Below are 14,823 nucleotides of genomic sequence, written 5' to 3' on the forward strand. Positions count from 1 at the left end.
ACTCACAGGAATACAGTGAGACTCCAGTTAATACAGGTAAATACCACCAGAACCATAGACTTCCTCAGACAGGCTCTGATTGGCTCAATTAATTGGAGATTGAACCCCTTCTTCAGCTAATATTGCACCTCTTAATGAAAGAAGCATTTTATTGGCTATAAGGTGGTAATTCCCTTTGCACTAAGCTAACTACAGTAGAAACATCCTACCTTTTACTTCCCTCAGAGCCGAGGACGACCTTAAGAAGTGGCAAAGATAACAGGTCGACTCATACTTGTCCTTTATATTGACGGTCTCCACAGAAGAATGCATCTTTCTGTATGTAATGTTAGTCAGCGTGGCAGCCCAGAGCAGCCTTGAATGATGCTTATCTAATGTTCAATGCTCGTCCCTTTTTTCTATTAGCAATGGAATTTTTTTATAATCCATCTTTTTCATAGGGCTTGATCAAAACACTATGCTACAACATTAGCTTCTTCCCTGCTTGTAAGCACAGCCTCAAACAGCTCAACAGGTGCCAGTTCTCAGATGTGACGGGTGAAGCAATTATTAAGGAATGATCCACCACTAACAGGCGTTAGAGTGTTTTAACCACTGTGCAGTTTAATGTGAATCTTTTCCCTCCTCAGGTGAGAAGCCATTCGAGTGCAAGCTGTGCCACCAGCGATCCAGGGACTACTCGGCCATGATCAAGCACCTGCGCACTCATAACGGCGCCTCGCCCTACCAATGCACCATCTGCCTGGAGTACTGCCCCAGTCTCTCAGCCATGCAGAAGCACATGAAAGGCCACAAGCCAGAAGACGTCCCCCCAGACTGGCGCATTGAGAAGACGTACTTGTACCTCTGCTATGTCTGAGAGGAGGAAGTGAATGAAGAGGGCAGGGGGGTATTCAGGGGTGTGACGGGGGTGGGGGTTGATGAGCGATAACGGGAATGTAATTGTCGCAGTAGATAGGAGTCAAGGAAGTCTAGGTTTGAGGAACCCCAATGGCATTGGGGTTTATTTTAGATATTTTTCCTTTAATGCAAAGGCGGCAACAAGCTGTGAGTGGAAAGGGTGGTGGTAATGGTTGGACTAAAAGTACTTGAGAGGACACACTTGGACTTAAGGAGAGCAATTCTCCATTGTTGTTCGGATTCACCGGGTCATTCACTACATCAACTGCGTTATTCTTTCAGGTCATTTCATAAAGCGCAGTAATGCAACTCTGCACAGAAGTGACACATCTGGATGCTGCTGCCACTAGAACGAGGAACCTGATTCTCAAGGGCTATCTTAACCAAATCCTTTGCTATAGTCTGAGTGTTTTTCCAATCTGCTGTAGGAAGAGCCACACAGCACAGATCGAATCCCGTGAAGATAGTATCATTCAAGATTTAGCTTTTTTGTTTCAAACAGAACATAGTTTTAATTGAGCCTTTTAGGCGCAGACGCTGTTTTCTTTTTAATTGCACATGGGAGTTGAATCTGTTGAGTCATGCTTCCTGGTTTTCATAGAAATTTGTCTGCACGATAGCCCCTGAGAATCAGCAGCGAAGTCTGCAGACTTATGCAGACGATGCAATGGTAGAGCTGGCGGTGCACGGGTGGCGTGCGTTAAACGATACTGCAAACCAGCGCCCCATTTTTTGCCGAAAAACGGGCGGAGAGAAGCTCAAGCTGCTTTTGTTTGATGTTGGAAGCCTCCCTTGTATTTCCCAGATGTCTTCCTGGTGCTGCATCTCTGATGGATGAGGGCTGGAGAAGATCCGGGGTTCTCCACAGAGAGCCAAAGGTTAACCTTTGACACATCATAAGTCACTCTGCATTACAGTTCATCATTTATTATTGCACAGGTACATCAGATTATGACAACAGTCTCTGACGTCGGCACGATGTATACCAATAACTCATAACTCACAACATTATATTCTGCCTTTGATTTATCTCGCAATACACTATAACTGGACTGCTTTCTTATCAGTGTGCATTTAACTCAGTGTTTGTCATTATCCCACACTAATAACCCACACAAACTGACACACCACAGGTTTTGGGGTGAGGGGAGAAAAGGGGAGTCCTGCTTGTACTGAATGTTTAAGGTTTGCTGGGAATTCCCTCTGGCTTTATCAGAGGTGTGGAAGTTTGAAGACTGTTATATGGCAACAAAATAATGAATGTCAAAAGCCTGTAAGCCTGGTTCCTACAAGGCTGTATCAAAAATAAATATACGTGGATTAATGCTGCCTTTCAGGTGCAACGATGTGATTCCTAACCTTGGAGGTCATGCTTTGCACCTTCCAATTTATCAGAGGGAAAGATTCTCGCGGTCGGAAGTCAACATCTCCCTTTGCAGTCGCTCAATGTTTACCGTACCGGGCACGACTCCATACCATGTACAAGTAGGTAATATTTATAAACCACTGGAGTATTGTCAAGTCCTGCTTATGATCCAAATAATTTAGCCATAGTTGTGAATTACCAATGGAGCTCCATCCATAGGGATCAGTTTATTCATTGACTCCCATTGTTGCCTAAACGTGACACTCCATACTTTCTGTATCCCTGAAACGCAGCATTAAACCTGTGAGGCATATGCAGTCTCAGGCTTTGAACAGAAGGTTCTGACAAGCATCCGTGCATGTCACACCTTATCTGAATGGTCACATATCCAAAAGGGGAGGAAATCACTGATCGGACAAGACACAGCCCAGAAGCGTAAGAGAGGGGGGGAGGGGTGGGGGTTTACGTAAGATGATAGAATAAATAAACTGTTTCTCTGTGGTTTTGTCCCTGCACTTCATCTCCCGACGTTGATGTTATTGTTGACCTTGAGTTTGATCTCAACACATTTTACTTGAATTACCTCGTTTTTGTGACCTCACGTTGCTTGTGTTTTAATTCACCCTCTCGTTTGTCTTTTTTTTTTTTTCCTTCATGGAGGAAGTTATGGAAAGGCGCGATGCGTACGCAGAAAATTAAGTGCCACGGTGAAGAGATTTGTTTTTCTAATGATGTTTTTCTTTGTGCATTACTTGTTACCAAACTTGGTATTATTAACCCCCGCTTGTTAAAGAGCCGGCTGGTTTGGTCATTTGTTATAAAAAGCTACCTCTAAGTTGTTTTATGTTTTCTTTTCTTTTCTTTTTTGGCAAAAGCACATTTTGTTATGTTTGTTGCTTTGTTTCATCAATTGCTACTTCATCTCAAGTTGATTTATGATTGTGTGGGGTTTATTTTCCTTTTTTTAGTAAAAATGTAAATAAAGGGTAACAAAAAAGGAGGTTGACGGGATGAGAAAAGTCATTCAAATGAATGGTTTTCTCCACTTTTAGTCTCCCCACTTTGCACCTCCAACCACAGACGAGCAGGGAGGGGGAGGGGGTGGGGGGGGAGAAAAAGCAATTCTGAAGCCTTAAGTGATGCGTAAGAGGGATGCGGCCGATAAGAGGAAGTACTATTGCTTTTTAAGAGGATTTAGATACGAGAAATTAAACTTGAAAATATGTGAATAGAGTTGTAGTTTTGTAATGTGAAAAAAAAAAAGAAAAGAAGCAGGAGGTTCATCACAAATGCTGAGCCGCCAGAACAGGTCTTTTTTTTTTTTTTTTGCAGCGATTCAGAGTGCGTTGGACAATTGGGACTGCAAGTGGTAATCAAACTAAAACAAAAGAAAACCTGGAGGTTAAAAGTGGCAGATGAGCTCTCTAGAGAAATATGTGTGTATTCCTGAACAAGAGCCAACAGAGGCAATTTGATATATAAAAATTGTGATATTTTTGTATTCAGTGTCGGTCCTTTTTCCATTTGTGGAGGGTTACAGCAGGGCACAAATATTTGTATTTCTTTTGTTTTTTAACCTGTTTGTTTTTTGATTTCTCTCTCTGGGTGTGAATCATTTCTGCCTTGCTCCTCTTTGATATTGTTGGACAAAAAAAAATAACGTGCGTGTGAACATGTTGTAATAATAAGTGTTGCTTTTTGGATGTCAATTGCATTGTAGGTGATGAAGGACTTAATCTATCCACCGCAGCGTTTCTACACGTGTGTGTGTTTGTTTGTGGCAAAGTTCAGAAAAGAAAGGATTAAAAAAAAAAAATAAAAAATGATGATGATGATAAAACACGGGATGGCAGGGGGACGCTGCCAAACCGACCAATTAGTCAACACGCCATTCACCATTTTTCAATCAAACTTGACTGTCCACATGTTTTTTGTTTTGTTTTGTTGTTTTTGTACTTGAACGAAAAGAAGAAAAAAAAGAAGGGATGGCATGTCCCATGGTGTCTTGCCATTTTATTCTCAAACACTGTGAGCTGAGGGGAAAACGAATCCCCCCCTCGTGTAATATCCACCCACGGTAATAGACCCTGTCACGGTTCAGTCCGAAACACCACAATGCAAGACCCGCTCAGTCACACTATCTCCATCATCGTCCTCTGAATGTTTTCTACGTTTTTTGTGTGGGTGCGTCTCAGAGTGTGTAACCATGTGTGTAACCACGTGTGTGCAAATGTGTGTGTGTGTGTGTGTGTGTGTATTTGTGGAAAATGCACTAATCGGATCAGATACAAGATAAAAATGATACTCTATGCCACTTTTCTGTTGGGGAAAAATATATGTACACATCGGCATCGGTAAAGTTCTTCCCTCAGTGATCCTTCTGTACTATCTTTGTGCCTAAAATGGAAATTGTTCAACAAAAATAATCCATTGATATCTGCTTTGTTTCTGTATTTTCAGAAGAAAATAAAAATGTCTCCAGTAGCCTAGGGATGTCATGAAGCTTAAAAACAAAACCGTATTGTCCAATGCTAATCCTGAGCCAAGCAGGGCTGCGATCAACCCGGAGCACTATACGGAAATAGTAACTAGATTTTGCCCTCACTTATTTTCTGAGGCTGAGATTGGCTCCCAATAGAAACATGTGGGGAGGTTTACAGTAATTTAGATTAAATGGCGCAAAAATGGGTTGCAAGCCCCTGCTTCAGACTTAATTTCATGCTCTGTCAGCAACAGGTTTGTTGATGAAATGAACATGATTTAGTTCAAATGAATTGAAAAATATTGGCGGGAAGGCTTCTCTCGTGCATTGTTTCAGTTTTAAGTACTTTTTTTTTTGTCTATATAATTCATTTTTATGCGAGAGAGAGGGAAGAATCATGGCATCCCTGGAGCTGGCACTCTTATGTTTTGGTGTGGTGTTTCTAGAACAAAGTAGCCATTTCATGCAGTGTTGCGACGCATGTGCCATTGAGGTCTAGACTAAAGTTGTTGGAGCAACAAAGCACCAAGACATTGTATTTTTTTATGATAGCACTGAGGACCAATCGCCCTGTCGGACCAAGCGTATTGAAGCTTTTTCAAATACCGAGGCTTTTCTCTCCCCATGTGTCTTTCCCTGGCTTGTCTGTGCTACTTCTCTCCTCCATTGTGACAGCACAAGTGCCAGTCGAGTTGTTCTGTATTAAGAAAATAGTGTTCTCATTATAATTTGAATTGTTATAGTTTTTGTCTACCTCAGCACCTAATCTTAGCCTAATCTTAGAAGGTGCCTATTATTATTTTCTTTTTGTTCTCTTCTTGTTGTATGATTTTTATTTTAAATTTTGCATTAGAGCTTCGCAAAGGCCCTTTGTCTTTTCCAGCGACAACGTGCTATATATTTCTTTCCGTGGCCGTACGTTTCCTGTTGATCTGTGCCACAAATCTATAGCCACCGTCTGTTGATATAGAGATTGTTTTTCGTTTTGTTTTTTTGTTTCTTTCCATGTAGAATCAGACACATCTCTTTGTAACATTTCAGTGTTCTCTGATAGTGTGAAAAAAATAAAAAAAAGGACAAATAAAAGACTTAATGCTGCAGGTTCTCCTCTCCATGTTGTCAATAAACTCAATGTTGTGCCTTTGATGGTGAAATCATGAAGACTATTTCTTCATACATCATACTAGCAGTTATTTGGTTTTTGTAGTGAAATTTCTTTGTATTTTTATTTGAGTCTCTTAATAAAAATCAAATTAAGATGTTCACTTGTATACTTTGTCAACGGTTAGAATATTGAGTATGTAGCCTGTGCTGCTAACGCTATGAAAACAAAGCACTCACTTAGCATTTCAAACACTTTAAACTGACTAACCGAGCGCTAGATAAGTTATTAATTTGATACATGAAGTTGCATCTTCTTTCTTCAGCTTTTTTACTTTTTCCGTTCAGGAAAGTGTCGTGTTCCTCCCAAAAAGCTTTCTGCTTACCATATACCATCCAATTCCACTGGACAAAATAAACCAAAATGGCGCCTGCAATAGAAGTTTCTATAGAAGCTTCGCTTTCCATGTTGTTACTTTTCTCACTTTTAGACACATCTTATTCCCCTGACAAGAGGAGAATCCAGACATTTATTCAGTGTTTCCATTTTTTTCATTATCTACAATTATATGAAATGAAAAAATAGGAATTGTCTTAAAAGAAGGACAAATGGGCCTTTGGCATAAGGCTGTGCAACAAAGTATGACCATACGTCCGATCTTCAATGTATGATGCCCCTATATGCGACCTACACTATCGGTCAAAAGTTTTAGAACACCACACTTTTTCCAGTTCTTGACTGAAAATTATTCTGTTTATTGTGTCTTTGCACTCTGAAATGAAAGCATAGGACGTAATAAGCAATTAGAGTTGAAAAAGAAATCATGGAATCAAAATGTATTCTAAACTTTTAACTCATCAAAGTACAGTGTTCCTACAGGAAAAGTTGGAACACCTGTAGGAATTCGTAGCACCAGCTTTGAAGGCTGATTCAACCTTCATTGCTGCAGAACAGCTTTAAGTTGTTAACCCACTTTGTGCTCCTGAAAAAGGCCTGTTTGTATAATAATGAAACCTCTGGCTGTTCAGTATTTACCTTTGTACCATTTCGAGCTATTCGTTGGACTTGCACAACTTCAACTGTAATAAATAACTGGAAAAATTAGGGTGTTCTAAAACTTTTGACCGGTAGTGCACTTGTATATCAAGTATAGGTCAAACCGGAAAAAACTGGATTCCATCAATATTGTACCTTCATTTACACATACAGGATCCATGCACTAACTTACAGTTATCAGTTCCTCCGAGGGATCTGTGCCACATTAAATTCCCCTGAAGGCCCCCAGACTTGTCTCTGTCAGACCCTGTAATAAACTGACCTATTCACCATATAAATGGTTTGATTTTCAAGAGAAATGGAAAAAGTCCTTGTGCCGATTTTTCAAGGCAAAAATGTCAATCATGGAAAAAAGAAAAATCTATCACGACCCTTAAAGCAGAACTAAGTAACTTTTTTACCTTAATAAATCCTTCTCGTAGTCCCGGTGAGGGTAATGCCAGTGTTTATGGGGTGATTGGGTGGTCTTTCACCCTCCGACTCGCAGCTCTGTTCTTGTTCTCGCGATAAGACGTACTGCTTTACAGCAGCCCAATACACACTAAAGCTAGGCTATCACCAGCATCGTGGCTGGTCACGGTTGTCTACAAATTCACTTTTATCAAACTTAAGTGTCACTGTTGTAATAAGATTTTTCAGTGATCGGTTGCTACTGTCTTGGGAGAGCAACGGTGTTCATGTAGCTGTGGGGTGGGGCAGACGGCGGGGAGTGTGGAGTGTTTACGTCAGTGACATAACCAAAAGGGACCTTTACGCACAAGTTACTTAGTTCTGCTTTAAAGGGAAGTGAAACAAAAGTCCTTAAGTGCATTGCCGTCTTTGTAAAACATTATATGCAAGATAAGTATAAATTCCATTTATATGAAAATATCCATAATTCTGCGTGTACAGCATATAAACTACAATTTCACCATCTTGGCGGCGATGTTTGGGATTGGAATGCCTTCTTACACAGTATTTCCAGCTTAGTTAACAATAGTGTGTATTATTTATGAAATAGTATACATATATTTACATATGAAAATGCTGCAGACCCCTTTACAGTGCTTAGACTAAGACTCCCAGGGGTCTCCATTGCCCAGTGATGGAGGCTCAATTGCTGAAGATGGTTTGCTTGCTTCCCATGCCCACCTCTGAGCCCACTTGAGCAATGGTAACGGAGCATTCCCTGAACCCAGTGCACTATTTTCAGAGCCTCTGCTTGGAGCTCGTGAAACCATTGGAACTCTGAATTTTTTTTTCCTCTTTCAGCAGCTTGATCTTGTGTTTTTGGTTGACAAACTTTGATGATGACAGCTGCAGTGAAACTGCAAATGAATCATTCAATCACTCAAAACCAGTACCTTTGCACTTTTTGAAGCGTGCATGTTATTCTAGTTGATAACAGTCACGGAACGATGTACTCTCTAACAGGTGATGTCACACACAGGAAATTGCATTTGTCAAGATGGTTTCAAGCTTGCCGTCCCTTACTCTGCCGGCCTCCCTTTGTGACTTTTTACTGCAGGTTTCTGATCTATCAGCGAGACGAAGCACATTACACATATATGTGAAATACAAAAAAAATTTAAATACGTCAATACAGAGAAACTGTACATATACAATATATACTGGACATATACCCTTACTATTGGCAAAAGGAATACTTGTTTTGGCCTCAATGAATATATCTACAGGTTGCATGGACACTGGTCTAAATTGCTGCTACAGGTTCCTGGCTCGTGTGTGCCTTTCTTTTAGCTGTTGTCTCTCCTTATCTGTAGGTGTGAATGTGTGGCTCTTTATGTGAGTCGGCCTTGTGGTAAACTGGCGACCTTTCCAGGCTGTAGAAGACAGATTGACGTGCACTAAAATAGAAACCAGATCAATACGGAGAAACTAAAGCAAAGACAGACAAAGAATTCGGTAAACACCTTAACCTGAACTCGTACTAAATTTCTACTTCAGCTGTATTTTTAACAAGGCAGTAGCAGTAAGGTTTGCAGTGGATAGAAGCCTTTATTAAGGACTGAAAAACTTACAGTAGATCAATAATGATGATGATGATGCCCATGCAGTGTTAGCACACGGTAGAATCCATTAACCTTTACTGTATTCAAACCAACAGAAAAGCACAGTGCAGCTCTTTTGTGCGTTACCTTGCGTATACAGTAGTTCCACTTAGTTTACTTTGTGGCTTTTTGCACTAGGTAAAGTGCTGCTGTGTACACGAGGCAGGAATATGAAATCATTAGAGAGAAAGCAAAAGCTTTCCACCAGTTCATCTTTAAGTTATTACATAACATAAAACCACTTCTCACACCTGATAGTGCGCTTTACATTCCCATTAATGTTTGCTCTCTGGCTTTCTGCTCATCTCTTGGCTCCTTGCCATTTCTTACTCAGCGTGAGCGGACAGTGAATTCTGTCTGTTGATAGCAGAGTGGGATTAAACTCCAATTTGTTCAAACCTGAGTTCAACCCAAACACACTTTAGCCAAATCTTTGATTTTATTATTTGATAAAACACATTTAACAAACAGTATAAGGCAAATTATATGGAACAGCAGAATACTCATCTTCACAGCTGTGGACTTTACTTTGGTCGTTCCCTGTAGCTCTATATCAGTGGTTCCCAACCTTTCTTGTCTTGTGTACCCCTTGAACCTTTTCGTCATACCATGAGTACCCCCTCACTCATACGTGTTAATGATTCTCCAAAAGTAGAACATAACACATAATATTGTAGTAAATGTTTGTATTATACTAATGTATTATGATTATATCGTTATTAAAGAAAAATAATAAACTTGAAATTAGAAAAAAAAAAAGAATAAATAAAAATAACAAGTAATTTGAATAAATAAATACAAAACAAATAATTAACCTGCCTGTGTTATATGTAAGTGTTATGACATTTACCACAAAAGGAGCTTCTTTGAATATGTCCTATTTAAGCAGGCATTTAAACTTTAAAAACAAGTAATTGCACACACGTACCATTTTATTGATGAACTTGTGAAATGACTGAGAATATTTTTTTATTATCTTGGAAATAAATTCTTCATTTTCCCACGTACCCCCTGCAATGTGCTCACGTACCCCTAGTGGTACACGTACCCCTGGTTGGGAAACACTGCTCTTTTATACAAATGCTCAGTGATACAACAAATGATCAGATAGATTTTCCAATATAAAAAAATGATAAACTAGATATTTTAGATGCAAACGTATGAGGACAAAGGCGATAGTTTTGGTTTCAAATGTGAATGAGATTAGCTGATTAATAAATACAATAACTTGATTAACACTGCCTGTTAAGAATTCATCTTAGCTGGTAACGCCCCATTAGAAAGAGGTATGGTTTTGAAGCCTATTGATTCAGAAACAACACATAATACAATAGTGAAGATGCCATTTTTTATTTACGTTTATCTATACTGTCTTTTGTCATCTCAATGCAATATATTTTGTTGGAAATTAACCCTGCAGCTGTTTTTATTAGAGAGAACCATAGCAGTGTCCTTTTCTTTGCGATAAAACTGTATTTTCGCTGAATAACGTGGCGTCTCAGTGGTATTTCTCCTAAACTGACTCTCAGATCCTCAAGAAATGAAATAAGCCAAAAACAGCAGAACTGTTATAAGGAAAACCTGTGAGGGGGGCTGCTCGGTCGTAGGGGGGTGGCCTGGGGCTCCTTGGCTCCTGCTGTTTCTGCCGGCCTAGCTGCATCTTCAGGCACTTGGGTTTGCATAAACGGTTCTTACACAAACATTGGTCATGGATGCACTGGCATGCTTTGGGCTGTGGGATAAACTCATACTTGTCTTAACCTTAGATCCCAAATACCAGTTTTAGGTGTGGTTAATGGTAAATGGTTTTGATTTATATAGCGCTTATCACTACACTGAAATAGTCTGACAGCGCTTTACATATCAGCTCATTCACACATCAGTGGGACTCAGCTGCCATGCAAGGCGCTAGTCCACCACTGGGAGCAACTTAAGGTTCAGTGTCTTGCTCAAGGACACTTCGACACATAGACAGGTATAGATACTAAATCTGGGTGCTGTGTCAGCGCTTCAGTTTTTCCACACTTGCCACCAGACTGGTTGAACTGATTACACAACACAATAAGCACAATATGCACAACTATATCATCACATCTCACTCTCACTTTTCCCCACCCTTTCCATTTCCTACCCTGACTCCCTCTTCCCTGTTCCCTTCCCCCTCACCTAGGTGTAACTCTGCCCTCTCTTTTTATATTGTCCCTTTAATAAAGTGTTTCTTACCTTTCCTGAGGGAGGGCTGGTGATGTTCACAATTATGCAATAAAATAAATTCATTTATTTAATTGCAATAACAAAATATGCATTGCTGTCTTAAAAAGATTGCACTATATAGTGTTGACCTTCGACAGTATGTGCAGACAAAAAGAAAAAATTAAGGAAAACCTGTTGGATTTAATTTATTTTTTACTCACGCAAAAACAAACATATGACAGTTTTGTTGGACATGTTGCTTTGGAGGTACTTTGATCTTTTTTTTAGGCTTTAGGAAGGAAGGGTCCGGAGGTGGTGGAGTTGTTTCTGTGGGCTGTAAAAGCAACACTTTGAGCCCTTTGTGCTGCACTCACAGGTTTTGGTATTGACCTTTGACCCGTTTATTCAAATATTCTGAATTCTTGAGATTACCAGCTTCGCCGGCTAAGGCCAAGTTCCCAAAGTTCCCTAAATTAGAGGCCAGACTGAGTGACCTTGAGTGTTCACCTCTATAATGCTGACAGATTGACGGACGGGTCACAAGTTAGAAAAATCTTGAGGAAACACAATGTAGTGATTCATCATTGGAATGTTTCTGCTGATAACTCAAACTGATGTCTCATGGTCTGCCACTTTCAGTTGATATATGTAAGGCAGCGATGGGCAACTTTCATCACAGTGGGGTTTAATCCAATGGCCATGTTATCAAAATTAATGTCGGCATTTAGAATAATGACAAATTTGAGCATTAATACTGGAAAGGAAGAAAATATTTCATGTACTATTGTTGTTGTTTTGTGTATCTTTGGAGTATTTTTTCACCAAATTGTCAATTTATCTTTTATTTATGTGTATTTTTGTTGCTGTTTTGTGTGTTTTCTTTGTGATTTTGTGTATTGTTCTGTATTGATGTTGTCATTCAGGGTATTTTTGGCCTTATATCTTGTATTTTTTGTTGTTTTTTTTTTTTTTTTTTTTTTTTTATGGGACTTAATTTATGTATGTACTGTATGTCATCATTTGTGTGTTTTTGTTGTCATTTTTTGTATTTTTCTGTATTATTCTGTATTAAGTGTGATTTAGGAGATAAATGTTCTCTTTGTTCCTTTTTTTGGGAAAAACACACAAACCGATGCCATGATAAAAAGATCATTAGTTTGATTCACTTCCCCTGTCAGTGGTAGCAATGTTATGGCTGATCGGTGTAATAATCATTTATACTTTTAAAGCTTTTTGGAGGTTCTTCATTAAAAAAATCATAAAATATGCCACAAAAACCAGTTCAAAGTTATATTATAGGTGGTTTATTATGACTGGACTCATCCATTAGATTTAAAATCTGAATTTTAAACACTTTAATTTACACTGAATATGTCACTGTTGATAAAATTTGAGAAATGCTCACAGTTACGTCTCATTAGTGGGAGAAGTTTCAGTTTCTTGTGCTTTATTGGGGACTTGTTTAATGGTTCAAGTTTTTAACCACAGTTCTGAGTAGTGATTATATACGAAGTTAGTTTTTATTCTGCCTATGTATTAATTTACGACACCCCCTCTTCTACATGCTAAATGTCATTAAATTGTCGTCATGTGCATTTACAAGCACACCAGTCATTCCTTTATTTGTGTGGGTTAATAACATATCGTGAGAAAGTCTGGAAACAGAATAAAGACTTGACCTAAACTAACCTGACAGTGAGGAGGAGAATCCCTTTGGTTGATGTATGACTCCATTTAAATGGCTGTGGTACATTCATCCATCTTAATTCCTAAATCCTTTAACACCAAACATCAGACTAAATCTTCCTCTTCCACATAAAGAATTTAAGTGCTCTTAAAGAGGATTGAGCCCAGTTAAGAGGAAGACCTTACATGCTTCAGATTTTTGTCTGTCACTCGTACAGACGGTGCACGCTTGGGAATCGTCTGTTTCCCATTTTGGTGCTCAATCAAAGATGATAGTGAAGTGGTAGGGAGCCCTTCTATAACAATGCTAACTTTGTCAGTAAAACAGCAGTAGCTCTCAACAATGCGTAGTTATACACTACAATATTCAACGTAGTCCAAGACAGACATAAGCAGCTGGTGGCCCGGGGGCCACGTATGAAGCCCAACATAATACAGAAAATAAACTCCAAAAACACACAAAACAACTGCAAAAAATGCACAGAATGTTAACAAAAACACCAAAAAGATTCCAAAAATACACAAAAAAAAGACTCATCATATACAAAAAAAGGACATCAGACACACAAAGCCACCACCTAAACTCACAATACAACAATAATTACACAAAATGATGCGCAAAACAACAAAAATACTGAAAAAATGAAGAAAAAAAAAGCACAGAATGATAAACAAAATGCAAATGTACCACAAAAATAACAAAAACACATATAATGACTCATAAAATACACAAAATGCCAGAAGAAATTCCTATAATGACTGATGTATACACAAAATTACTTTAAAAACACACAATAAGACAACAAACAATGACACAAAAAAACCCTCTGTTTTTTCCTGTGTTAGTGCTCAAATTTGTTGTTATTCCTAACACTGGCATAAATGTTGATAATGTGGCCCTTGGATCAGACAATCACATTTTTGTGGCATCGCTGTGATAACAGTTCCCCATCCCTGGTCTAAGACATCTTCATAATGTTTTAATAAAGCTGAAATGGGAAGAAATCTCATTCAAGACTATGAAACATTTGAAATGTAATCTATATATCTGTAAACCTGGATCAACAGTAAAGGAGAAGTGATTCTTGTCAATCACTTTGAATTGTTGTCGTAGGAACCTCATGTGGTTGGACATGATGCCATCCTCTGGTCATTGTGGTGGACTGCAGATCCAACCTTGGCTGGTGAAAACACAGCATTGAGTGTTAGCTCTGACTAGCATCCTAGCATTGTACCATACCAACTCCATGCATCCATTTTTTTTTCTTTTTCTAATGAGCCAAAGATTATGCATGGAAAGCTTGTGTATTGCTTCCACCTCTATAGTTACACACAACACAACAGGTGAAAATACGTCCAAGGTGTAGCCTATAGACCTACTGTATATTATCCCTGAGAAAACACCTTCCACACAAAGTGAGAAATAATACAAAGCCAGCAAAAGAAATCAGAGCATCCATTTCTATCTCCTTCAAACCAATGTGAATGTGTTGATATTTAGCACTTAGCATGTGTGCCACAACTGATTTTCCCCATTTCCCATGCTGAAAAACCTCTACCATTGAGCGTATATAAATGACTAATTACTACAAAGACCAGGAACATTGCAGAGGACAGATTTTAACATTGAATTACCAAGAAAGTCCACACTACAATCGGGGTGATTGGATGCCTTTAACCTCAAAAAACTAGTTGGAGTTACGTAAATGGCGCACATTGACGATTAATCGTCATCTCACAGTTTGTCAAACATGTCGACTTCCACAAGTGCTTTTTATTGTATCTGCAGCTTCTAAATCACCTTCCATTCCTAGTAGTAAAGATTACATAGAAGAGTTGATCTGTATTTGTCATTTGGTTTAAAGTATCTATTTAACTGTTTTGTCGGTTCACTCGTCGTCACAGACTCTTCCATTGAAACCACTGTTTGTGGTGTTAAACCAGTGCCACATAGAGTTTTAATAGATATATACAGTAAAAAGACGCC

At 38.9% G+C, this 14,823-nt stretch overlaps 1 protein-coding gene across 1 annotated transcript in view; it reads left to right on the forward strand.

The window, feature by feature from the left end:
• The window catches only part of zbtb16a (zinc finger and BTB domain containing 16a), a 155,895-nt gene extending 150,049 nt beyond the window's left edge, over window positions 1-5,846 (forward strand). The window contains exon 7 of the mRNA XM_028466181.1: window positions 630-5,846. Within this exon, the coding sequence (XP_028321982.1) occupies window positions 630-859 (230 nt within the window). The 3' untranslated portion in view covers window positions 860-5,846. The remainder of the gene's footprint in view (window positions 1-629) is intronic.
• Window positions 5,847-14,823: the final 8,977 nt, after the last annotated feature.

The sequence above is a fragment of the Gouania willdenowi genome, chromosome 14 (assembly GCF_900634775.1).
Source record: "Gouania willdenowi chromosome 14, fGouWil2.1, whole genome shotgun sequence".
NCBI classification, from domain to species: Eukaryota; Metazoa; Chordata; class Actinopteri; order Blenniiformes; family Gobiesocidae; genus Gouania; species Gouania willdenowi.